Source organism: Oncorhynchus tshawytscha, linkage group LG11 (assembly GCF_018296145.1).
Source record: "Oncorhynchus tshawytscha isolate Ot180627B linkage group LG11, Otsh_v2.0, whole genome shotgun sequence".
NCBI classification, from domain to species: domain Eukaryota; kingdom Metazoa; phylum Chordata; class Actinopteri; order Salmoniformes; family Salmonidae; genus Oncorhynchus; species Oncorhynchus tshawytscha.
The window spans coordinates 5271582-5299300 of record NC_056439.1 but is presented as its reverse complement, the minus strand read 5'-3'; the positions used below and the strand labels follow the sequence as shown (position 1 = coordinate 5299300).

General features: G+C 42.7%; 1 protein-coding gene across 1 annotated transcript; it reads left to right on the top strand.

Moving 5' to 3' along the window:
- Positions 1 to 1347: 1347 nt before the first annotated feature.
- On the top strand, positions 1348 to 27654 carry LOC112232365. The gene is made up of 7 exons (XM_024399356.2): positions 1348 to 1389; positions 3886 to 7488; positions 10959 to 11089; positions 11292 to 11468; positions 24034 to 24195; positions 24513 to 24624; positions 26286 to 27654. The coding sequence occupies exons 2-7, from the start codon at positions 7206 to 7208 to the stop codon at positions 27245 to 27247; spliced, it is 1827 nt and encodes a 608-aa protein (XP_024255124.2). The 5' UTR covers positions 1348 to 1389; positions 3886 to 7205; the 3' UTR covers positions 27248 to 27654.
- The last annotated feature ends 65 nt before the right edge of the window (positions 27655 to 27719 follow it).

Here is a 27719-nt window from a genome sequence, read left to right as displayed (position 1 = left end):
TTCTACTATGCCCCGTTCAAAGACACTTAAACTATTTTTGTCTGGCCCATTCAACCTCAAAGGCACACGTACAAAATCCTTCTTTAACCTCTCTTCCTTTTCATCTACACAGTGGATTTAACAAGTGATCTCTCAATAAGAGATCTTTGCTTTCACCTGGTCAGTCTGTCATGGAAAGAGAAGGTGTTCCTGTTTTAAAAAGTCTTACATATTGTGTTTATACTGTGTATATGATGTTCACAAATGCCTTTTTCATTACTTCCATTAAACTCCATTGTTTTTTCCCCAAGACACTTTTAATGAGAAAATGAATGCAGTTTATTAAGTTCATGCAGATTTTTTGTTGATGTGTATGTGGTTTTCATTTGGTGTATTTAAAAACATTATTTTAATACTAAGACTTTCATTGAGACCCTCTTTAGAATACATCACCTGATCTCACCCTATTCTGAATACACAGACAACGCTTTATAACAATTTGACTTAATAAATATACCTACGCTCTAACAAACACCTACTGTAAAATAGTTTAGTAAGGTTTGACTGACTTTTGAGTTATCATAGCTGACTCATATTTACCCACAACATCATATTTATGTCCACAATTATGGGCTTAACAACAATGATGTAATTCTCTAATTACAGTATAGGTAAACACTTCATGTTGAAAGTGTGTTTATTATCTTTGTGTACATACCTGAGGGAGTGTATGTCTGTGTAATCTGTATCACCTGTCTCTTCCAGGAGAAGGAGGGTCCAGAGGTGCTGCTGGTGAAGGAGGAGGGGTGTGAGGAGGGTCTGGAAAACCCTGAGGGGAACATGGTCATGGAGGACAACCAGACTACACCTCCTCCCACAGAGGAACCAGCTGTGCAGCACAGGACCACACACAGCCTCACTGAGGTGAGCCCACTGTGAACTACTGTCTGTATGGTATTAGGTCAGGGTCCACAAGGCCTCTCAGAGTAGGAGTACTGATCTAGGATCAGTTTGCATTTTAGATCATATTGAATAAGACTATTTAGACAGGTGGGAACCTGATCCTCGATCAGCACTCCTACTCTGATACTCTTTGTGGATATGGGCCCAGGTCTTGAGTAATTTGGTCTTAAGTGTGGGACCATGCCTTTTTGAATTATCAAACCATTTAAGAGTGTTAAATAATCAAATCGTTTGTATAGTACTCATAGCAATCCCTCATTGCCCAATCAGCAGATAGCAGGTTGCTTATATCAGATTTCTTGATCCAACATCCTCTCACTCTGTATCTCTTACAGTCAGTAGACATGGAGGATGGGAAGCCTGATCTGCTGCTAGTCAAAGAGGAGACAATAGAAGACGAACCAGAGAGCATTGACCTGCTGAGTGGACTAAAGATGGGGGAGCAAGGTAAGAGAGAAATACATATAGCCACCATACAGTAATAGGTCTTCAATGGGAATAGTGATGCGCCTGATTTATTTTGTATGAAACAATGAGTACTTCATTTATAAATCAACATCAATACAATTTGTATGAAATACAAATAAACAATATGATGCAACATAAGTCATAAGCTAGGTTTCCATCCAATTGGTGAAAGATTTTAATTAGAATATTATCAAATCTGCATTTTCCCACCAGTGTGTTTCCAACAAACTGACTTGAGGATAAAAAGCCGTGCGTAATGACGTAGTGCACATAAAGGGTACTTATTCCACTTTCAAAAATTAAATGTTTCTCCATCACATTTTGAACTCTTCTGATAGTAAACTGTTGCGTTTTATGCGAATATGCCCACTCTGGTCTTGAGGAGTGCGTTCTAGCCAACAGCTCTCAGATACAGTGCTGGTAAACCAGCCTACATGATGAGATTATTATGGATAAGAGCGGGATTTTTATTTGTCAAATGGCAGCCAAGCATCGATCATGTCACCAGAATAAGTAGCTTCAAGCTGAACACTGCACTTTCACCACCCTGTGAAGTCCATCGTAACTTATTTGTATCTGTAATAAACTGGATGCTTTCCCAAGTGGTAGTGGGAGGACCACAAAACATCACGTGACCCCATGTTTATATCAATATTTTCGTATAATTAATTTTACAGACAAAAAAGATCCCACCATGTCTAGCATATTCACTTTTGTTAACTTTTGGAATGTTTAACAACAACATTTCTGTTTCCATCAGGCCGTTTTTTTAATCGTAAATGTACGTTACTCGTATAAGCGGTTGGATGGAAACCTGGCTATAGACATCACCAGGCCATGTCTATGATTTTTTTCTGTTGTGTCATGTTTAAGTCTGGATTGTAACATTTGCCTATAGGTGTTTGGTTGGAAGCTAACAGAGGCGACTGGGCTGCCATCTTAGATTCCCAGACCCAGACGGGTGCAGCCATGGGCCCAGGGGATGACATCACTGAGCAGGCCAAGACCAGAGGCAACATTGTGGAAGTCAGTGGATGGGACAGCGTCCTCAACTCTGGACTGGGGAACAACACTGTTAAGCACAACCAGAAACAGACCGTTGAACACAAAAAAACAACCGAGCAAAGTCTCCATGACAACAGACTTGCTGAGACCAGGGCGAGCCATAGATTTGGTCTGCGGGGACTGGAAGGTGTCCCTATGCGGCGGGAGAGAACAGACACAGACTCAGCTAGCGATGATCCATCCTGCTCCTATAGTCGTGATTCAGAGAGACTGATGGTGCCTCAGGTTAACCCCCTAACGGGTGCTTCCTTCAGCATACCTTCTATAGGCTCTATCGACTGGAACATGGACCCTGCGACAGCACAGACACTCCCTGGCCTTCATCCTCCTCACACTCTCCTAATGTTAAACCAGACCTCAGACAATGCCAGTGCCTCAACACTAAATGGCTACACAAGCCCATTGACAAATGACTGTAGTAGTAGCACTATCAGCAGATCCGGTGGCAAAAATAAGTGCTTCCCGTGTTCGTTCTGTGGGAAAGCCTTCAATTTCCCTAAACAGGTGGAGATCCACCAGAGGATGCACACGGGGGAGAAACCATTCGGCTGCCACCTGTGTGAGAAAAGGTTCTCCCACCAGCACCACCTGAAGAGGCACTTGAAGGTCCACACAGGAGAGAGGCCATTCGCCTGTACGCACTGCGGGAAGAGGTTCTCAGAGAGGAGCAATCTCAGGATACACCAACAGAAAATGCACACAGCGCATGTGTAGAGTGTCGTGACATGTAATGTAGTACTAGCTAGTTTGTTTGTAGTTAATTCTGTTGGTTTTGGATGTATTTATTTATTTTACTAGGCAAGTCAGGAACAAATGTAGTAGGGAACTGAGGAAAGAAAGAGTATGATGAGACAGAGTAGATGATATGCTGATGGTGTCTATAAAAATGCTTCACTGATTAAATGTGACTATGACCATGTAGTTTGATACTGGTGTTTTATAGTGCCTTTTAATTCATGTTTACTGGACATAAAGATCTGTGTAATGTTCTTTTTCCTAAGTATTCTAAAAATATATTTTATCAGAGGGTCCCAGATTTACAGGAAAGGTTAAGTGTTACCATAGTGAGAAGTTATTGTTTTGTACAATAAAAGTGCTGCACTTCATGTTATGTGAGTGTATGACCATTTTGTTGAAATAAACATGTGCTGATTGACTTGGTTATTTTTGTATCATTGCAGGGACTGAATTTCCCTTCTCAGTCGAACCAAAACATACTTAATTCTTGAATCAACATATGGAATAGTTTTTATAATATACTCCAATCACTCCATATGGTTAGGTACTTGAATCACAGTGTTAGAAATGGGCTTGACTATGATTAACATTGTATGATGTCATGTTTTTGTGTACAACAATGAGTTTCTTATATAAACATTTATGCTCTTCTGTACAATTTGTGTTTTACAGTCTGCAGTCCATGAGGACCTGCTGATATCCAGTGTTGCTGGTGGGAGAGACTGGACCTGTGAAGTGGCTCATCGCAAACCCTGGCAACGGATCACGACACTGGATCAGGAGCCATTGCTCTTCCTTCCCGAGTCAGGACCCAACCGCAAGGGACAGCGACTCCACCACCACACAGAACACAACCAGTGGACAGGTGGACTGAACAATCTCGGTCCTGGTGGTCATCCGAGAGATGTAGACTCCAGTCAGGGATCAACTCTGCAGCCTAAAAACATTGTTTTTATGGGCAGAGGCAACTCATTCCATTCTGAGGCTCAAGTATACAAGAAAGTACATTTCCCACCATTACTCCTGAACCTGTATAAAACACATTAGCAACACCTGATCTGGTGCTGGGATTATGTACATCCCTAAAACGGTGAAAGTAATCAGTTAGATATCTGGGCGCAGAACCATATATACTTCTGTAAACCAAACCTAGTCTCATCTGGGACACCCTAGCTTCAACAGGCAGCCAGTTTAGTTCCAGAAAGCAGCTCCTGCCTATGTGAGTACATGGACTCACCTTCAATACTACCCTGATCAGCTTATACTGGGCTATCTGGAGCTTCCCCTTCGTAAGTTTAGATAAGCCCCCAAACCAGGAAGTACTAGCGTAGTCAAAATGGCATTGAATGAGGGCAGTGGCTAGCACTTACATGGAGTCCTTATCAAGCAGCTTGGACTTTCTAGACAAAAACTTAGTCCTGGCATTTACCTTCCCTAGCACTTTATTGGCCACCCTCTCACCTCCCAAACTTGCATCTAGAATGCATCCCAGGTAGCTAACAGAGGTTTTAGTAGTCACCCCCTAACTCCACTCTGATTTCAGAAAACCTACTCAATTTAGGTCTGGATCCAAAAATAATTGCCTCAGTTTTCCCTAAGAGCAGAGAGAGCTTATTATCTCCAAGCCATTTGCTATTGTTAGTAAGCTCTGTGCTAAGTATGCTCTCCAACATAGTTTTACTTTTGTGAGACTCCAGAAGTGTAGTCATTCGCATAAAGGAAAATAGCCTTTCATAACGTTAATATACACTAAAAACAGAGGCCCAAGCACGCTCCCCTGTGGAATGCCACAACTCATTCGTTTTGCCTGAGACAGTGAACCATTAACCTCTACTACTTGCTCCCTACCTGATAAATAGGACTTTACCCAGCCTAGCGGGATGCTGCATTACCCCAGTGCCTCCATTTCGAGATTACTGTGTCAAAAGCCTTTTGTAGGTCAAGCAGTACCATTCCACAGAGATTTCCTTCAATCTCTTTCCTGATGAAGTCAGTCAAGTAAAGTAGACATGAATCGGTGGAGTATGCTTTTCTAAAACCTGACTGAAAATCAGACATTAGACTATGTTGACATATTCATAAATTTGCTCATGTACAACTCTCTCCAGGATCTTTGATGTTACACTGGGGATAGATACAGGCCTATAATTCCCAGGTTCAGACTTTATCCCCTTATACAGAGGTATACCTTTAGCTTGTTTCATATCCCTGGGAAAGATGCCTTGTTCAAGAGAGAGATTAACGATATGCCTAATACAAGGGCCAATTTGCTCAACAGAATCTCTAAGAAACCCTGCAGGAATATTATCCAGGCCTGTGGCTTTGGAGCATTTAAGCTCTGCTAGCATACTGACTATTTTGGCTGTTGCTACCTTTGCAAAAGAAAGAGTTTGGCTGAACCCCTAACTCTGCATAATAATTCTTGACTTGGTTGTTTCCATGCTCGCCAGCTTGCCAGTCAGGATGGGCGTTCAACACGAGGTGCCTAGCCTATAACACAGCACACAATCCCAACAACACCCAAGCAATGGCTAGAGGTCAAGGAGGGAGCTCAAAGACTAACCACCTGAGGGTGGTGGTTCCTGCTTCTACCTTCTCTGGTGTCATTGGGTCACGACGTGGGAGGCTGAGGATTAGGACAGACACAGACAAGCCGTACACCTGCTGCACGTGTTGAAGCGGTTCGTTAGGGCAAAATATTTGAAAGAACACCAGACCATTCACAACAAGGAGAGGCTCTTCAAGTGCAAACTATGAGCTTCACCTTCTTGACTAACCTTATCAGACATAGGAGTGTCCACAATGGGCGAAATAGGAGCAGTGTGGCTTGAGATGTGCACAGGGGCGATCTGGGAACCATTCTATAGCTGACATACTTAATCCTATAAAACCGTTTTTCCAGGTTTCCTTTTTTTTCAGGTTCTCTCTCGAAATCACATTTTTTTAAATAGAAAAATAACATTTGATAAGTCCACCTGAGGTCTGGGAAAAATAGAAGATATTTAGATTAGTTTGGGTGTAGTTACCCTTTAATGCAAATGTGCACCAGCAAGAGACTATCTTTTGGTTGTGATGTTTCTGTAGCGCTCATGTGATTCCATAGTTTGCTAAACAAATGGCCACTGGATTGATGCAAATAATCAAGCCAGGTCGTCATAGGCTACATTGTAGTTAACATTTAAATTAGTTTTTTGGGAAAGGCTTTCCATCTCTATCGGAAGAAGGTTATCATTAGCATCCTCGCTAACCGCTACACAAAGTGTAGACACAGGCACACACACACGGGCATTCATGTTTCAGGAAGTTGTAGGAAAATACGAATCACATGTATTCTTTGTCTTATGATTCATATTTTAAATATCGTTGAATTACATTTTAATGTATGGATTATGTGATTCCGTCCGATTTTATAGGGCTCTACATATCATGTGAAGTGTCTTGGTAAGAGGATAATTAACACATTAATCACTTAACTTTTTATTTGAAACATCCTTGTCTGAATACCTGTTTTTAGAGACAGTAAACCTAGGCTAGAACAAGGACAGTTTAATATTTACCTTAAGGAGGATTAAATAAAGTAATTATATTTTCTACTATATTCTTGCTGACACACTGTTCTAAAGAAGTCTGGGTTGAGCTTGGAAGATCATGAATAGAATAGTTGACGTAAAACGTAATAAGCAGTATCGTAATTCAACAAACAGCGCCCATTCCTATTCCATTTCACCACAGCGTTTTAGCTATGACGCCAACCAATAAGATGCCTTCTCTTTAGTGCGAAGTTAAACTAACGTAACCAGGTTTAGTGAACGGATGTGCAGTAACCAAGAACAAATTCCACGTTAGCGGTTTTGTTATTTAGACGTTTATTGACACCGTGGACCTCAAAATATGACAGTAGCAGCGCACACTTGCCTCAGGTAGTCTTTAATTCGCGTTGGAGACGGAACTTGGTTGATAGATGTTATCTAGCTAGCTAGCTGCTAACAACAATGGCGGACTGTATGGTTTTTCACACTCAAATAGCCTCCGTCATGGAGATGCTAGCAAATGCAGCCGTGGCAGAGATCTGTAAACTCGTAGACGACGACTATGCAGTGTTCCGATTGGAAATAACTCAAAGCCAGAAAGAAAACAGGGGATTGCGGAGGAAACTACAGCTCCTGGAACTGAAGGTGGCACGGGAGCGCGCAGAAAGGACCATTAGAGAGCGCGTCCTCGCCAGTCGTCCCAATAGTGTCAAGATCCTCGACCGATACAGAGGAATTGCAAGAGGTACATTTAGCATTCGGCTGAGGGGAGTGTCGCCTCTGCACATGTGTTACCCAGAATTTGGTATTGGTCAGTTTTTGGATAGTTTTGTAAAGAAACAGGCAGGGAGTGCAGCTCTAACCCTTAACCTTCAGGTCCATTGCCCCGCGGAAATCGATACATGCAATCGATACATGCTCAAATGGCAGTGGCAGAGTAGATATCCGCTACTTTAAACCAGGGTCCGCCACACAACTCCCCTGTCTTGCTAGTTATTGTTTATGACCCTCTCATGATAAATTACTTTGTTACATTTTAACATAGACTGCACAAATTGACTGTCTGGACTCAGCCATACCTTTTTTTTTACCCCCTTTTCCTGGTATCCAATTGGTAGTAGTTACAGTCTTGTCTCATCGCTGCAACTCCTGTACGGACTTGGGAGAGGCATAGGTTGAGAGCCATGCATCCTCTGAAACACAACCAAGCCACACTGCTTCTTGACACAATGCACATCCAACCCGGAAGCCAGCTGCACCAATGTCTCGGAGGAAACACCGTACACACCAACCTGCATACCACTGCTGGCTTGCTTCTGAAGCTAAGCAGGGTTGGTCCTGGTCAGTCCCTGGATGGGAGACCAGATGCTGCTGGAAGTGGTGTTGGAGGGCCAGTAGGAGGCACTCTTTCCTCTCGTCTAAAAATATCCCAATGCCCCAGGGCAGTGATTGGGGACACTGCCCAGTGTAGAGTGCTGTCTTTCGGATGGGACGTTAAACGGGTGTCCTGACTCTCTGAGGTCATTAAAGATCCCATGGCATTTATCGTAAGAGTAGGGGTGTTAACCCCGGTGTCCTGGCTAAATTCCCAATCTGGCCTTCAAACCATCACGTTCACCTAATAATCCCCAGTTTACAATTGGCTCATTCATCCCCCTCCTCTCCCCTGTAACTATTCCCCAGGTCGTTGCTGCAAATGAGAATGTGTTCTCAGTCAACTTACCTGGTTAAATAATGGATAAATAAAATAAAAACACCTGGCGACCTGGTCAGCGTGCACTGCGCCCGGCCTGCCACAGGAGTCGCTAGTGTGCAATGAGACAAGGATTTCCCTGCTGGCCAAACCCTCCCTAACCAGGAAGTCGCTGGGCCAATTGTGCGCCGCCCCATGGGCAACCCGGTCGCGGCCAGCTGCGACAGAGCCTGGGCTTGAATCTCTGGTGGTACAGCTAGAATCTCTGGTGACACAGCTAGCACTGCGATGCAGTGCCTTCGACCACTGCGCCACCTGGGAGGCACCCCCACTGCTCTGTGTGGTTTAATCCACCCTGTCATGGAATGTATGCGTGAAGGGCATGGGGCTTGTTGCTGTGCATTGATGACATGACACCTGGGTCCTGCTGGTTATAATATGGGATGTCTTCCTTACTCTGAACTGTCAGTGTCTGTGGGGTGGGCAAATGGGGGGGATGTGATGTCATGTACAGCACCAGTCCAAAGTTTGGACACACCTACTCATTCCAGGGTTTTTCTTTATTTTTCCTATTTTCTACTTTTTTGAATTATAGTGAAGACATCAAAACAATAAAATAACACATATGGAATTATGTAGTAACCAAAAAAGTGTTAAACAAATCAAAATATATTTTAGATTCTTCAAAGTAGGCATTCTCTCAACCAGCTTCACCTGGAATGCTTTTCTAACAGTCTTGAAGGAGTTCCCACATATGCTGAGCACTTGTTGGCTACTTTTCCTTCACTCTGCAGTCCAACTCATCCAAAACCATCTCAATTGGGTTGAGGTCAGGTGATTGTGGAGGCCAGGTCATCTGATGCAGCACTCCATCACTCCTTCTTTGTCAAATAGCCCTTACACAGGCTGGAGGTGTGTTGGGTCATTGTCCTGGTGAAAAACAAATGATAGTCCCACTGAGTGTAAACTAGATGGGATGGCGTATTGCTGCAGAATACTGTGGTAGCCATGCTGGTTAAGTGTGCCTTGAATTCTAAATAAATCATGGACAGTGGCACCAGCAAAGCGCCCCCACACCATCACACCACCTCATCCATGCTTCACGGTGGGAACCACACATGCGGAGATATCCGCTCACCTACTCTGCATCACAAAGACATGTCGTTTGGACCTGAAAATCTCAAATTTGGACTCATCAGACCAAAGGACAGATTTCCACTGGTCTAATGTCCATTGCTTGTGTTTCTTGGTCCAAGCGAGTCTCTTCTTATTATTGGTATCCTTTAGAAGTGGTTTCTTTGCAGCAATTTGACCATGAAGGCCTGATTCACAAAGTCTCTTCTGAAACGCTGATGTTGAGATGTGTCTTACTTGAACTCTGTGAAGCATTTATTTGGGCTGCAATTTCTGAGACTGGTAACTCTAATTAACTTATCCTCAGCAGCAGAGGCGGTCCTCATGAGAGCCAGTTTCATCATAGCATTTGATGGTTTTTGCAACTGCACTTGAAGAAACTTTAAAAGTTCTTGAAATATTCCAGATTGACTGACCTTCATGTCTTGGTGGACTTCATGTATTGGTGGACCAAGTAATGGTGGACTGTTGTTTCCTTTACCAAGTAGGGCTATATTCTGTATACCACTCCTACCTTGACACAACACAACTGATTGGCTCAAATGCATTAAGAAGAAAATGCATTTCACAAATTACCTTTTAAGAAGGCACACCTGTTAATTGAAATGCATTCCAGGTGACTACCTCATGAAGCTGGGTGTGAGAATGCCAAGAGTGTGCGAAGCTGTCATCAAGGCAAAGGGTGGCTACTTTGAAGAATCTCAAATAAACAAATCAAAATATATTTTATAACACTTTTTTTGGTTACTACATGATTCCATGTGTTATTTCATAGTTTTGATGTCTTCACTATTATTCTACAATGTAGAAAATAGTAAAAATAAAGAAAAACCCTTGAATGAGTAGGTGTGTCCAAACTTTTGACTGGGACTGTAGGCAAGAGGAGTAGTGGTGCACATGCTCGTACACACACTGTTGTGGATGCGATGTCCGACTCGTATCACTTCTGACACCAGTGTAATGAAACAGGCAGGGAGTGCGGCGCGAACCATCAACCTTCTGGCCTGTAGCCCTGCGGAAATCGACTGTGCCCCAAAAGCATGCTCAAGTGATAGTCTATCCATGCTTATAAATCCAGGGTAGCTACAGTATGCAACAATACTTCCCCTGATTTCTGAGCTATCTTGCACAATTTATTTTACCTTTACTTTACCAGGCAGGTCAGTTAAGAACAACTTATTGCACAAAGAAACGATATCATATTCTGTCCAAATTCTTGATTTACTGAATTTCCTATTTTCATACTCAATTAAAATAATGTGATGCATGGAATGGGACAACAAATAGTATATCAAGAAGTTATGAGAAGTGTTAGCTTACATCCTTGCCAATTGTAGACATTGTACAATATAACTTAACCATCCCCTTTCCCTCAATCACTCTCTTAGGTGAAGGACATCTCGGTGGAGGCCACAGGAGCTTTGTGAAGCCAGCAGGACACAATACATGGAGAGATGACCAACCTACAGCTATAGGTGAAGGAAATGGAACCTCAACCCAGGACGTTATTGTGATAGAGGTTTGTGTCACAGTAAAACATTAAAAGTGACAGTACATCAGATGTGGCCCATTTTATTTCAGAAAGGCTCCCTTCAGCTTTTAATTGGCTTACATTTACATCCTTATTTATCTGCCATAGGGGAGCTTGTGAGACTTCCCTACGGCATTGTTATCCAATTCAACTCATGTACTGATAATAACCTCCTCTCTTCTTGTTTTAGTCTGCAGAGGCTGCAGGTCCTGGGGTCAAGCTGGAGAGGTCTGAAGGAGAGGAGGACCCACAGCACAGCAGAGACATCCAGCCTGGAGCAGTGGCTGGAGTGGCGCACCCTGTAGTCACGGAAGACCTCGCCACCGCTGCAGCGCCCCAGACCAGGATCAGACGCAGCATCACGGAGGTCAGTGGAACGCTGAACGCCGTCCTCAAGTTGGAGACTTTAACTGTAACACAAAGGCTCTTACACACAGGATCTGACAACAGGTCAGACCCAGAGAGACTGGGGCAGGAAATGCTGGGCTGTCCTCCTCCTCACGACTCAGAGTATTTACTTTATGGTAACCCGAGTTTGAGGAAGGTTCATTCCTATCGGGAGTCAGACGACACGTTAGAGACCGGCAATGATTCGTCTTCTTCTTACACTCCAGAGATGAGTTTAGAGAGACAGGCTGATCTATCTAGAGGGGCCTGGAACCGGTACAGTAGTAGTGTATACTCTGAAGGTCGCCTCGATAAGCAAGGGGAGGTTATAGATGAGGTAACTGTGAAAGTGGAGGGCGATGCTCCTCTGACATGGAATGTAGACGAGACTCACTTAGTAGAAGGACACTCGCAAGGAAGATATTTCTTAGATTACAGGGAAAGTTTAGAGACAAATCCAAATGTCATGGCCCACTCCCCTTTACAGGCGCTCAGGAATCACAACCCAGTGTCCACGTCGATGGGGCCTTCCGATTCACACAGCAGTGTCCTTTTCGATCAGGTATTGGACTCAAACGACAGGGCTAGAGCCCAGGCTCAGGAAGGGGGAGACACATCAGGCAATACTAAAGAGAAACGGTTCCTCTGCATGTTCTCTAATAAAGGCTTCAGCTGCCCCCAGAAGGGGGTGATCAACAAGAGTGTTCACACAGGTGTGAAATCTTTCAGCTGTACCCAGTGTCATATGCGCTTTGCACAGTCCGGCAACCTGAAGAGGCACCAAAGGGTCCACACAGGGGAGAAACCATTCAGCTGTACCCAGTGTCAAATGCGCTTTGCTCAGGCTGGCCACCTGAAGAGGCACCAGAGGGTCCACACAGGGGAGAAACCCTACAGCTGCCCCCAGTGTGAGAAGAGGTTCTCCCACCAACACCATCTGAAGATGCACCTCAATGTCCACACGGGAGAGAGGCCATTCAGAGAGGAGATACCTCAGGATACACCAGCAGAAAAACCATTCAACTCTAACATAGAAAGTAATCATTCCACTCGATAGGTTCTGATGTTTAGATCAAACCCTGCATTAAAGAGAAATATACATGTTCATTGTCAGCATAAAAATATCCACAGATGCATTTGGAATAACGAGAGTAACAGATTTCAGTGTTGAATATCCCTGCGTAGAATATTGCTTCCAGGCATTGTGTGATTTATAAGGCATATAGAAGCCTAAAAAGTCTTACATATTGTGTTTTACTCTGTAGGCAATATGATGTTCACAAATGCCTATTTCATTACTTCAATTTAACTACTTTCCCAATACATTTTTAATGAGAAAATGAATGCAGTTTATCACATTATCATGCCGATTGAGACGTGTCTGTGTGTTTATCATATGGTGTATTTAAAACTTGTTTTTTAAATAATAAACACAAAATGGGACTTTTAATTCTAAGACTTTCATTGAGACTCTCTTTAGTATATATTACATCTGATCTTAAACTATTCTCTATACACCGACAGCGATTTATAACCAATATACTCTTAAGGCCAACTAAATATAGTAGATGCCTACTGGAGAACTTATTTGTATTGCTTTTAATCTTTTTAATGAATTTATCTTATTAACACTTTGTTCTAGCTAGCTATTTATGTAGGTAGCTATCAAGTAAACGCAATACCTACACATACCCACACACTAACAAACACCTGCTGTACACATCAAAATAGTTTAGTCAGGTTTGTCTGATGATGGCTTTTGCCATAAGTCATAGCTGACTTGTTTTTACCCTCAACATCATATTTATGTCCACCATGATGGTTTTAACAACAACTAAGTAATTCTCTAACTATCTCAAATATGATGGGGTCATTGCTGTGAGCCTGCAGCCTTCTGTGAGCCGGATGGCACCGCAATCATTTCTCCTTCTTCCTCCAAGACACTCCGAATCAGAATCACTTTTATTTGCCAAATATAAACTCAGCAAAAAAATAAATGTCCCTTTTTCAGGACCCTGTCTTTCAAAGATAATTTGTAAAAATACAAATAACTTCACAGATCTTCATTGTAAAGAGTTTAAACACTGTTTCCCATGCATGTTCAATGAACCATAAACAATTAATGAACATGCACCTGTGGAACGGTCATTAAGACACTAACAGCTTACAGACGGTAGTCAATTAAGTTTCATCATGAAATTTTACTATCTCTTCATTTTATTTTGGTGATTAAATGTATTTTTTCCTGGTATTGTTAACTGTAGGCTTTCTGAGTAAGTCTCTAAGAGTTTTCCAAACCTGGATTGTGCAACATTTGCCCATTTTTCTTTTAAAAATTCTTCAAAAATCATGTTAAACACAATTATGTGACTCCTGAACTTATTTAGGCTTGCCATAACGAAGGAGTTGAATAATTATTGACAAAAGACATTTCAGCTTTTCATTTTGAATTAATTTGTGAAAATTCTTTTAAAAAACAACATATTTCCAGTTTGACATTATGGGGTATTGTGTGTAGGTCAGTGACAAATACATATACATTTAATACATTTTAAATTCAGGCTGTAACACAATTTATATATATTTTTAAGTTAAGTGGTGTGAATACTTTCTGAAGGCACTTTATCGACACAGAATTTACTCAACCCACATACAGTATGTACATACCAGGCAAAGAAAACTACAGAGTACACTATAAACAGTCTAAACTACAGACTACACTATATGCCGCGACACCTTAGTGGGGCTTGACGGCAGAACTGGCATCCTGGAACTACCCCATCGATCCACCACTCATCTCTGCCCTGCCTCCTTACTGCCTCCTTGGCGCTGACACCGCTCATTCCACTTCAGGCAGATCCAACAGGATGTTCACTTCTGCCTGCTTGCTTACGTCAGCCACTAGCTTCTTCCTTGCCACTCCTTCAATGCTTAGTAGCCTCAGGGCTCTCCAGAGTAATTGGCCCGCGAAGCCCCTGCAGCTGAGCTAAATGAGCACCACCTGCTTGGTGCCTCTAGATGAGAGAACGATAACCATTGGTCAGACCTGCTTTGCAGTAGGAGAGCGCATACTCGAGATAGGCTTGTCATCCATATATTGTGCAGCTGGGCTCCACATGTGGAGATTTTTGGTGTGGGCAAAACATTGTACACAGAGCAAGCCAGAAACTTAATCTGCTGTCCTTTCATGTTCTAGAAGTGTTGCCAGGTGAATGCCCTGTCTCGCATACTCTCTCGACGTGTCCAGCTACCCTATTTTTTCATGGCTACAACTCTGACATGCCTGCTTTCTTCCTCAGCCATTGTGATCTCCCTCTGCACCATGCCTCAGCACTCTGCTATCTTCCAGCTTGACCTGGTTCTGCATACCAGACCCAGTCTGCCTTGGTTTACCGACCCAACAATGTCAGTCTGTTGTTGCCGTTGCTCCGCCTGTACGAGCGCTCTGCTGGCTGACCACTTGTGACCCGATCTGACCTCAATCTCTCACCTCCGTTCTGACCTCTCAAATAAAATATATTTGTCACATGCTTTGTAAACAACAGGTGTGGACTAATAGTGAAATGTTTACATACGGGCCCTTGCCAACAATGCAAAGAGAAAAAAAATTGAGAAGTAATATAAAAATAAAATGCATAATAATTAAAGTAATAATAGATTCACAATGAGTAACGATAATATATAAAGTAACGCTATATAAAAGTGGTACCAGTACCGAGTCGATGTGCAGGGGTACAAGGTAATTAAGGTAGATATGTACATAACTAGGAAAAAAGTGACAGACAGTGTATGTGATGAGTCAAAAAAGTTAGTGTAAAAAGGGTCAATGCAGATAGTTAAATGGTTAAACAAATAGCTACCCGGACTAACTATTAAGCAGTCTTATTGCTTGGGGGTAGAAGCTGTTCAGGGTCCTGTTGTTTCCAGACTTGGTGCATTAGTACCACTTGCTGTGCAGTAGCAGAGAGAACCGTCTACGACTTAGGTGGCTGGAAGACTTTTAAAAAATGTATGGCCTTCCTCTGACACAGCCTGTTATTGAGGTCCTGGTTGGCAGGGAGCTCGGCCCCAGTGATGTACTGGGCCGTACGCAATACCTTCTGTAGCGCCTTGCGATCAGATGCCATGCAGTTGCCGTACCAAGCTGTGATGCAGCCAGTCATGATGCTCTCCATGGTGCAGCTGTAGAACCTTTTGAGGATCTGAGAACCCATGCCAAACCTTTTCAGCCTCCTGAGGGGAAGAGGCGGTGTCGTGCCTTCTTCATGACTGTGTTGGTGTGTTTTGACCATGATAGATCCTTAGTGATGTGGACACAGAGGAACTTGCAGGTCTTGACCCGCTCCACTACAGCCCCGTCGATGTGAATGGGGGCGTGCTCGGCCCTCCGTTTCCTGTAGTCTACGATCAGCTCCTTTGTCTTGCTGACGTTGAGGAAGAGGTTGTTTTCCTGGCACCAGACTGGCAGGTCTCTGAATTCCTTTTATGCTGTCTGATCATCGTCGGTGATCAGGCCTACCACGTCATGTCATCGGTAACTTAATGATGGTGTTTGGAGTCGTGGTTGGCCACACAGTCGTGGGTTTTTACATTTTTTATTTATTTCACCTTTATTTAACCAGGTAGGCCAGTTGAGAACAAGTTCTCATTTACTTACAACTGCAACCTGGTGTCGTGTCTTTGGCTATGCCAGATTAAGTGATATGACATGCTATTCTATAAAATAATTTATCCGTAATTAATATCACCTGATTGAGCTAATCATGTAAATGTAATTAACTAGAGAGTCGGGCACCACAAAATAATATGTATAGAGCTGTTATCTTCTGAATAAACTCTTAAAGACCTAGTAATATTTTACATCAATAGCAGTCAATATCAATCGTCATCTTAATTCAGTCTCATCTGAAAGTTGTAAATTCTTGGTTATCTGCACGAACCCTGGCTAACAATTTGAATCAGCAATACAAAATTGGGTTTAATTATTTACTATATACCTAACTAATCACACAGAATTACACATACACATAATTAAATCAGTTATATTGATTACAAATTACGTCATAAAGGAAAACGTCCCTAGCGGGCGGAACAGATATGACAGCTTGTTACACAAAAGCAAAGGGGCTGGGTTTGAGTGAAGGAGCGGGAAGACTGAGGAACAAAGGCCGAAGCTGTGCTATTGTAAATACAGTATCTTGTGCATTCTAAATTACCGCCCATTTGGAAAAGGAAAATGCAATAAATATTTACTCTGAGCTGCGCTTCGGTAGGTTGGTGGTAGATGGAAGGCTGTGTTGCCCAACCGAGTCCTTTGAAGAATGTCTCTGGTTGTCAATTGGATACGTTGTAGTAACGTCGTTGTGTGGTGGACCGGATACTCTGTCTGTTCCTTCCTAACCTGCATTTGCAGTTGCTGTTGCTAACTCAATGGCTAGGAGGTATCACCTCTGTAGTGAATAAGAGTTCAAAGTTCATACCATTCGCAACCAAAGCTCACGCTGATGTTGGCTTCATTCTGTAGTTATTATCTGAACCATTCTGACATCGGACCGTCGTCCTACATCCTCGGAACAGGAAGTTATATTGTCGTCAAAAGCTTACATAGGAAGGGAGAGGAGGGCGTGTTTGAAAAGTTTTATAGCCCATGTCCCTTCACAGGGGCGGGCCACTGATTGAGCAGAGCCCTATTTTATGAAAACCCAAATCTCACATCTTAGAAGATTAAAATCACATTTCATCCCATCACAAATAATTTCATATTCAAACATTTATATTGAACAACAATTCCATGTGAATCCGATAACTCTGATGTGTAGACTTTCCACTGTCGAGTTTATGTCATCTTATCATTGATGCGAATGTCTCAGATGACAACCGAACTGACATCATATTCATTAAGTACCACCGCATCTGTTCAATTGTTCGGATTACCAGAATATAGTTCATTTCCCCCCGCCTTCTGATGTTCCCAGAATCTCTATGTTAACTAAGGGTTTTGCAAATGTAACCTCAGTAGAGTAGAGAGAGGAAAAAGGGGGGAAGAGGTATTTATGACTGTCATAAACCTATCCCCCAGGCCAACGTCATGACACTGGCCAAGATAAAGCAAAGCAGTGTGACAAAAACAACAGAGTTACACATAAACAAACGTACAGTCAATAACACAAAAGAAAATAAAAAAACAGGGAGGATGAACAGGGAGTACAGGAGCGTACTAAGCACGCACCCCTGAGGGGCCCCTGTGTTGAGGGTCAGAGTGGCGGATATGTTGTTGCCTATTCTCACCACCTGATGTTGAACGCTGAACTATAGTCAATAAATAGCAGTCTTACGTAGGTATTCCTTTTGTCCAAGTGGGAAAGGGCAATGTGGAGTGCAATAGAGATTGCATCATCTGTGGATCTATTGTGGAGGTAGGAGAATTGGAGTGGGTCAAGGGTGTCTGGTATGATTGTGTTGATGTGAGCCATGACCAGTCTTTCAAAGCATTTTATGGCTACAGAAGTGAGTGCTACGGGGTGATAGTAATTTAGACAGGTTTTCTTGGCGTCCTTGGGCACAGGGACTATGGTGTTCTGCTTGTAGGTGTTAGACTGGGGTCAGGAAGAGGTTGAAAATGTCAGTGAAGACACTTGCCAGCGGGTCATCTGCCCTGCGGCCCTGTGAATGTTAACCTTGTGACAGGCTTTGGTTTTTCCATTTATATTTTGAGGTTGGGCATTAGCACTTTCGCATGTGGGGCGCACTGATTGGTGTCACCTCGTTAGTCAGTATGTATTCCACCTGTGCTGGCTTGTTCATCTCGTTAGTCGTAAGGTGTTTTACCTGTGCTGTCCCAGGTAATATTTAAGAGTGGCTGGCCCAGTGCTCAAGTTGTCTTGAGAGACATGGAAAGGTAACACTTTTAGTTGGCTCTCCCTATTTGATTTGTAGACAAACAATCCTTTATCTGATCTTCCCTGTTTTGCTCCACTTTTTGCTTTGCTTCCTGTCTTTAAGTTTGGTGTGGGTTTTTGTTTTGTTTGCCTCTTCTTGGGAAAATTTTGTGAACCCCTCCTAAAATCCCAACAGTTTTGTTTTGGTTGTGGTCAGTGACTCTTCCCCCTTCTGTTTGAGCGACATTTTGTTTTTCTTGCTGGGGAATGTAACAACCTGTTTAAAGGTCACGAATCACGAAGACCGTGATCACTGTCATCTAGAACAGCTGGTGCTCTCACGCATGGTTCAGTGTTGCTTTTCTCAAAGCGAGTATAGAAGGCATTTAGCTTGTCTGGTAGGTTAGTAGGCTCGTCTCACTTGGCAGCTCACGGCTGGGTCTCCCTTTGTAATTTGTGATGGTTTGCAAGCCCTGCCACATCCGATCAGCGTCAGAGCCGATGTAGTAGGATTTGATCTTAGTCTTGAAATGACACTTTGCCTTTTTGATGGTTCGAATGGTATAGCAGGATTTGTTATTAGCATCTGGGTTAGTGTCCCTCTCCTTGAAAGCGTCAACTCTAGCCTTTAGCTCAGTGCAGATGTTGCCTGTAATCCATGGCTTCTGTTGGGGATATGTACAGTGCCTTGCGAAAGTATTCGGCCCCCTTGAACTTTGCGACCTTTTGCCACATTTCAGGCTTCAAACATAAAGATTTAAAACTGTATTTTTTTGTGAAGAATCAACAACAAGTGGGACACAATCATGAAGTGGAATGACATTTATTGGATATTTCAAACTTTTTAACAAATCAAAAACTGAAAAATTGGGCGTGCAAAATTATTCAGCCCCCTTAAGTTAATACTTTGTAGCGCCACCTTTTGCTGCGATTACAGCTGTAAGTCGCTTGGGGTATGTCTCTATCAGTTTTGCACATCGAGAGACTGAAATTTTTCCCATTCCTCCTTGCAAAACAGCTCGATAGAGACATACCCCAAGCGACTTACAGCTGTAATCGCAGCAAAAAGGTGGCGCTACAAAGTATTAACTTAAGGGGGCTGAATAATTTTGCTCGCCCAATTTTTCAGTTTTTGATTTGTTAAAAAAGTTTGAAATATCCAATAAATGTCGTTCCACTTCATGATTGTGTCCCACTTGTTGTTGATTCTTCACAAAAAAATACAGTTTTATATCTTTATGTTTGAAGCCTGAAATGTGGCAAAAGGTCGCAAAGTTCAAGGGGGCCGAATACTTTCGCAAGGCACTGTACGTACAGTTGAAGTCGGAAGTTTACATACACCTTAGCCAAATACATTTAAACTCAGTTTTTCACAATTCCTGACATTTAGACTCCCTGTTTTAGGGCAGTTAGATCACCACTTTATTTTAAGAATGTGAAATGTCAGAATAATAGTAGAGAATTATTTATTTAATCTTTTATTTCTTTCACATTCCCAGTGGGTCAGAAGTTTACATACACTCAATAAGTATTTGGTAGCATTGCCTTTTAAATTGTTTAACTTGGGTCACACGTTTCTGGTAGCCTTCCACAAGCTTCCAACAATTAGTTGGGTGAATTATGGCCCATTCCTCATGACAGAGCTAGTGTAACTGAGTCAGGTTTGTAGGCCTCCTTGCTCGCACATGCTTTTTCAGTTCTGCCCACAAATTTTCTATAGGATTGAGGTCAGGGCTTTGTGATGGCCACTCCAATACCTTGACTTTGTTGTCCTTAAGCCATTTTTGACTCATGTCTTGATGTTGCTTCAATATATCCACATAATTTTCCTACCTCATGATGCCATCTATTTTGTGAAGTGCACCAGTCCTTCCTGCAGCAAAGCACCCCCACAACATGATGCTGCCACCCGCCGTGCTTCACGGTTGGTATGGTGTTCTTCGGCTTGCAAGCATCCCCCTTTTTCCTCCAAACATAACAATGGTCATTATGGCCAAACAGTTCTATTTTTGTTTCATCAGACCAGAGGACATTTCTCCAAAAAGTATGATCTTTGTCCCCATGTGCAGTTACAACCCGTAGTCTGGATTTTTATGGCGGTTCTGGAGCAGTGGCTTCTTCCTTGCTGTGCGGCCTTTCAGGTTATGTCGATATAGGACTAGTTTTACTTTAGATATACAGTGGGGCAAAAAAGTATTTAGTCAGCCACCAATTGTGCAAGTTCTCCCACTTAAAAAGATGAGAGGCCTGTAAATTTTCATCATAGTTACACTTCAACTATGACAGACAAAATTAGAAGAAAAAAAATCCAGAAAATCACATTGTAGGATTTTTAATGAATGCAAATTATAGTGGAAAATAAGTATTTATTGGTTCCTGCACGTTGGCCTCTATATCACCGTCTCTTTCTTTCTGAGTGTTTGGGATTAGGGCCTGGTCTGGGGTGAGGAAATTGAAGAATCCGATGGCGACAACATTATGTAATATATATTTTTTTATATATCAGTGCAAAGAGTCACAACAAATATCAGAATTGGTCAGGAGCCCGTAAAACATCTGCTATACATTCCACCGCTATTCCTCATTTTTTTCTCATTCTGGCTGTCCCACGATGGAGCAGAAAATTCTTGGGACGACCAGCCATCTCCTGAGGAAGTGGTTAATTTTCCTGTCTCGTGCCTCCACTGTTGAAAGAGCTACTTCATAGACATGCAGTGGCCAGAGGAGTTTAGGAAGTACCCAGTGTTGGTAGCCCTATGCCTTAAACTTTCCTGTTAGGCCGCTCTTCTCCAGAGATGTCATCCACTTGTCGGCTTGAAAGAACATCTCTTTCACACAATCTTTGTCATTGAGATCGGCCCTGTACCACTTTCCCAGGCTCCTCTCTGATGGTGGGAATGGTCTCCTCTCTGATTTTGAATTGTCGCTTTTTCAGGACTAGGCTTCTTGACTTTGCAGACTTGAACTCCATTCTGGCCCATTTGATGAGCTCTTCCAGATCCTCCAAAATCAGCCTTCTGGAGCTGACTTCATTTTCAGATCGTCCAAGAATGCTCTGATTGGTGCCTGCTGGACGCCGCTTGCCGGTACTGCACCCTGTCTGAGCTTCTCTGCTGATTTAACGAGGAAGTTCATCGCTGCAGAAAACAAAATTATTGAGAGTGCACCCGGCCACAATACCTACCTCCAGCCTCTCCACTTGTGAAGTGCATCTTGAAGTAGCATTGGAGGAGCTTCTCATGCAGGTACATGAGTGTGGTTTGCACCAGCTTGTGGGGTATGGTTCTATAGGCATTGGTTAGGTCCAGCCACAGGACTGCCAGGCCTTCTTGGTTCCGCTTTGCATCCTCGATCTTTGAGATGAAGATTGTGTGTTCAAGGCAGCCGGAGAGCTGGAACTCTGCCCTTTTGTATGGATGCGTCGATGTAGTTGTCCAACATGAATGTTGTCAACCGCTTTGCCTGGATTCCAAATAAGATTTTACCTTCCACATTGAGGAGTGAGATGGTTCGGAATTGCTTGATGTTTGTGGAGTTATCTTCTTTGGGAATGAAACATCCGTCAGCAACTTGCCAGCTTTCTGCAAGATAATCTTTCCTCCACTTTCAGCAGCCTTGTACTGAATACCATTAGACCTTGGTGCTGATCTTCCCCTGGCCTTCTTGAGAAAGTAATCTCCTGCCAGCTGGGTTCAGACACCTTGAAGGGGATGGTGGCTTCATTGGTTTGCCGAGTTTTGACATCTCTTCCAGCTCCTTTTCATGCCTGAGGTCACTGTGGACTCCACGAAGGTGCTCCTCCACCTCTTCCTTCGTTGCTTTGAGTTTTCCTGATCTTTTGTCCCCCATGGGTTTTGATAGATACTGGAAGGGTAAAGTCTGTCCTCTTCTTCATCCGCCTCCTTCTGTCCCTGCGATGGTATTCAGCTCGGCACAAGGTATTAATACGCTCCCTTAGATTCTCAGATGTCCTTCAATGCTGGTTTTGCTCCCTCCCTTGCTTGGTGAAAAGCCTTCTTCAGCCTCCGCAGGTCGCGTCTTAGGGTTGTTATGTTCTTTAGATGTCGGTTTTCTCTTGTCTTGATGTTTTTTTCCAAGGCTGCCAGCCCCTATGCTCCAGATGATAGTTGACATGGCTCAGATTTTCTTCCCTACATCTCCAGCACTTGATCCACGTCTCGGTCGAACATGTCCCATTCCTTCTTTGCTGACGCAGCAGACCATCTTAAGAACGATCAGGGCTTAATGATCGTGTACTCTGATAATCTCCAATCAGCACAGCACAGGTCCTCTGTCTCCCCTTGTGCATCAGTGATGTTGCGATCGCCACCCCTTTTGTCATGCGAACAGCGATTATGGGGACTGTAGTTTGGCTCCTGCCATGGCCTCTCCTCCGTCTCACCAGGTTGCCCTATGCGTTGCACATCCCTATTGGGTAGTGTACACGATATCCCTGCCTGATGTGTTTTCAGACCTCTCGTTTTTACAAGTCTTCACACATCTGTAGACCCTAGATAAATTGTTTAGCTGTTCGGTTGTCCTTCATGGTCTGTGCTGTACGTCAATCATTCTCCTCCGCTTTCGCCCGAGAGTGCTATCTTATTAGGTATCTTTCCATAATGATTGATAGTGGGTACCTTCTTGGGAAGGTTGTGCTTAAGCCTGCCTAGAGAGATCTTTAATGTTATGGGGCTATTTTGCTTCCACTGGTCCTGGGAATCTTAACTGCATCATGAACTTTACTACCAGGAAATTTTAGCTAAAAACCTGGTTGCTTCTGCCAGGAGACTGAAACTAACCCCAAGCACATATCAAAATCCACAAAAATGGTTATTTGACCACAAAATGTACATTTTGCAATGACTTGAACCTCATTGAAAACATGTTGATTGAATTGAAGAGGGCAGTCCATAAGCGCAGACCAAGGATTAAGGACATGGAAAGATTATGCATGGAGGAATGATCTAATATCCCTCCCAATGTGTTCTCCAATCTCATAAAATATTTTGGAAAAAGGCTCAGTGTCGTTATCGAGGGTGCTGGAGTATTGGAATTATTTTATTTTAGAAGAAAAAAATCCTTGTTAAAAAAAATCTTTCTCTGAGCAATTCTATTAGTATAAAATAATATAATTTTCCCAGTGTTGGGAGCATATAATTTTGCTTAGTAATTTTTTTATACAGTCATTTTTGCTCATATTTATTAAGGGTGCCAATAATTTGAGGTGACTGTACATTTGCATGTTCAGGAATTTTACTTGGTGAAATGGTATAGGACTGAAAGGTATTGGGGGTGGGTAAACATTCCATGTTGAAAGTGTGCTTATTATAGTGATGGGGAAAAAATCAGTACAGTTACATATTGGGATATTATTTTGGGCAATATATTGTATCGTTTTGACTATCACAATATTATTTTTGCTCTGGTTGGCTGTACCTGCACCAAAACTCCAGTATGTTTCCTTCATAGCTTGTTCTCCATCTTTTTTTAAATAGGGAGCCAATTTGTTTTTATCATGGTTCTCTCCGGTTCTCTCTGTTTGGAACATCAAAACGCAATATCGTATCGTGACATCCCTGGAAATTCCCAGCCCTAGTGTATTATCTGAGTGTGTACTTACTTGAGGGAGTGTATGTCTGTGTAATTTGTATCACCTGTCTCTTCCAGGAGGAGGTGGGTCCAGAGGTGCTGCTGGTGAAGGAGGAGGGCTGTGAGGAGGGTCTGGGGAACCCTGAGGGGACCATGATCATAGAAGACAACCAGACTACACCTCCTGAACCCACAGAGGAACCAGCTGAGCAGCACAGGACCACACACAGTCTCACTGAGGTGAGCCCACTGTGAACTACTGTCTGAATGGTATTAGGTCAGGGCCCGTATCCACAAAGCCTCTCAGAGTAGGAGTGCTGAGATTTTTGCTGGATACAGGCCCAGGTGTTGATTCATTTTGTCTTGTGTGGGACCATGCATTTGAATTATCAAACCATTTTAATGAGTGTCAAGTAATCAAATCATTGCATAGTATCAACTTAACTAACATGTTTGCGTATAGAAATCCCTCATTGCCCAATCAGAAGATGCTCCATAGCAAGGTGCTCATATCAGATTTCTTGATCCAACATCCTCTCACTCTGTATCTCTTACAGTCAGTAGACATGGAGGATGGGAAGTCTGATCTGCTGCTGGTCAAAGAGGAGACGATAGAAGACGGACCAGAGAGCATTGACCTGCTGAGTGGACTAAAGATGGGGGAGCAAGGTAAGAGAGAAATACATATAGCCTACATACAGTGTTTATAAAAGTATTCATATGCCTTGGCTTATTCCACATTGTGTTGTGTTACAGCCTGAATTCAAAATATTATTTCTCATCTACATAATGACAAAGTGAAAACCATGTTTTTAGACATTTTAGCTAATTTATTCACACCCCTGAGTCAATACATGTTAGAATCACCTTTGGCAGCGATTACAGCTGAGACGGCAGGTAGCCTAGTGGTTAGAGCTTTGGGCCAGTAACAGTTAACTGCCTTGTTCAGGGGCAGAACGAAAGATTTTTATCTTGTCAGCTCGGGGATTCAATCCAGCAACCTTTCAGTTGCAACGCTCTAACAGCTAGGCCATCTGCCGCTGTTGATTGTTGACTGCCGATGTTGAGGTGATTCTAACATGTATTGACTCAGTGGTGTGAATAAATTTGCTAAAATGTCTAAAAACATGTTTTTTTACTTTATTATTATGGGGTATTGTGTGTAGATGGGTGAGGAAAAAATATTTTGAATTTAGGCTGTAACGCAACACCATTTCAGTTTAATCGTCACTTGTGTCAGGTACGTACCTATTACAGTGAATTGCTGTCATAGTATGTATCTAGTATCTCTCATAGTAGAATAATAACAGAGTCATGATAATACAACATTAGATCAATAATAACACAAGGATAACCCTGATAAAAAAAGTTAAGACAAAGTTTCATACTTATAATTGGATGGAACTACATGAGTTTTCATAGCCTACTGTTATATTACACCAAGACAAACCCAGTTGGTCAGATCATCATCAAGTATGCTAGACATTTATAGAATAAATCCAACCTAATTTGATGTTTCTGTGACAAACGGTAAATTAGTTATTGATTTATACCACTTTAAAATGGCATTTGATAGATTGATGTATTTCTATCAAGTCAAACCTGGAATTTTTCATCAAAACAAAGGTTTGTAAAAGTATGCTAGACATTTATAGAATAAATCATCCCTAGTTTGATGATTCTGTCATAATCAGTGAAAACCAGTGAAACTGTTTCAGATGCAAAGTGTTAGCCATCCTGATCAGCTTACTTTAGCTAGCAGTAAAACGAATGTAACCGTCAAAAGGCGGCAGATTACGCGTGACGTCCACAGGCAGGAGCGAGCTCTGTCTATACTCCTGCCTATCTCATTACTTCTTTCGTGCCAATACACATGTATTATTTGAGTGCAATGAAAATGAATGGGACATATTGACACATGAAAGGCAGCGAAGCTCTCTGCCTGCCTTTTGGCGTCCTTTAGCTGCCAGTATGAGGTAGAAAAGACGCACACGCAAGTCATGTCAATGCCTTGCATTGAGTTTGGAGTTTTGAAGGGCTGGAAAAAGGGATACAGCAAGGCTGCCTTTCTCCCTGGCCTGCTTGCTCATTTTGTACCAGATCACTACACACTTCCCAAATGAAGATGACAAGACACTGCCTACCCTGAATGCATGTCACTGCTACATACAGTAATATTTTTTCTTCATTCATAAAATTAAATCAGTGCATCTTATTTTTACATACAAAACACACACGTTATAATGTATGCACTTGACCAGGTAATTGACCAAATAAACTCCATGTATAGAGTTCTGACATATTTTTGAAGTCTATTTTCTAACCTGCAGGTTGTTGGCTGGAGGATAACAGAGGAAAATGGGCGGCCATCATGGATTCCCAGACCCAGACCGGTGCAGCCAAGGGCCCAGTGGACAACATCACCAAGCAGGCCAGGACCAGAGGTGACATAGTGGAGGTCAGTGGATGGGACAGCGTCCTCAACTCTGGGCTGGGGAACAACATTGTTAATCAGAAACAGACAGTTGAACACAAAACAACATCTGCACTTAGTCTCCATGACAACAGACTGGCTGAGACCAGGGCAAGGCGTAGATTTGGTCTCCATGGATGTGGAGGTGTCCGTATACTGCTGGAGAGAACAGACACAGACTCGGCTAGCGATGCTCCATCCTGCTCCTATAGTTGTGATTCAGACAGACTGATGGCACCTCAGGTTACCCCCCTAACAGGTGCTGCCTTCAGCCTGCCTTCTATAGGATCTATCAACTGGAACATGGACCCTGAGACAACACAGACACTCCCTGGCCTTCATCCTCCTCACACTCTCCTAATGTTAAACCAGACCTCAGACAATGCCAGTGTCTCAGCACCAAATGGCAACACAAGCCCATTGACAAATGACAGTAGTAGAGACGGAATCACTAAAGGTGGCAGCGCTAAAGAGAAGCGCTTCCCGTGTTCGTTCTGTGGGAAAACCTTCAGTTTCCCCAATCAGGTGAAGATCCACCAGAGGATGCACACAGGGGAGAAACCATTCGGCTGCCACTTGTGCGGGGACAGCTTCTCCTATTTGTCAAGCCTGAAGAGGCACCAGAGAGTCCACACAGGGGAGAAACCATACAGCTGCCCCCAGTGTCAGAAACGGTTCTCCCACCAGCACCACTTGAAGATACACCTGAAGATCCACACAGGAGAGAGGCCGTTTGCCTGTACGCACTGCGGGAAGAGGTTTTCAGAGAGGAGCTACCTCAGGATACACCAGCAGAAAATGCACACTGTCCATGTATAGAGTATTGTGACATGTAATGTAGCTAGTTTGTTTGTAGTTAATAGCTAGTTTGTTTGTAGTTAATTATGTTGGTTGTGGATGTATAAGGAACTGGATGAGGTGAACTGAGGAAAGAATGAGTATGATGAGGCAGAGTAGATGATATGGTGATGGTTGGTGTGATGGTGTCTGTAAAAATGCTTCAATGATGAAAAGGTTGATATTGGTATGTTATTATGAAATAATGATAGTGCCTTAATTGATGTTTACTTGTCATGAAGTAGTGAAGATGTGTAATGTGATGTTGAACCTTTTCCAAAGTCTTAATTTGATCAAAGCGAGTCTACCAGATTTAAGGAAAAGGTCATGAGAAAAGTGATTATACTTGTCACATGTATTGTTTTGTGTAATAAAAGTACTGTACTTCATGTTTGAGTACATGCCCATGTTGAAATTATATACAACCTGACTCTGTGGTGACTGACTTAATTTT

Coding starts and splice junctions, on each gene's coding strand:
- LOC112232365 (XM_024399356.2), top strand. CDS start 7,206: ATGGCGGACTGTATGGTTTTTCACACTCAAATAGCCTCCGTCATGGAG. Junction 11,090..11,291: donor AGGACGTTATTGTGATAGAG/GTTTGTGTCACA, acceptor TTCTTGTTTTAG/TCTGCAGAGGCTGCAGGTCC. Junction 24,196..24,512: donor CCACACACAGTCTCACTGAG/GTGAGCCCACTG, acceptor TATCTCTTACAG/TCAGTAGACATGGAGGATGG.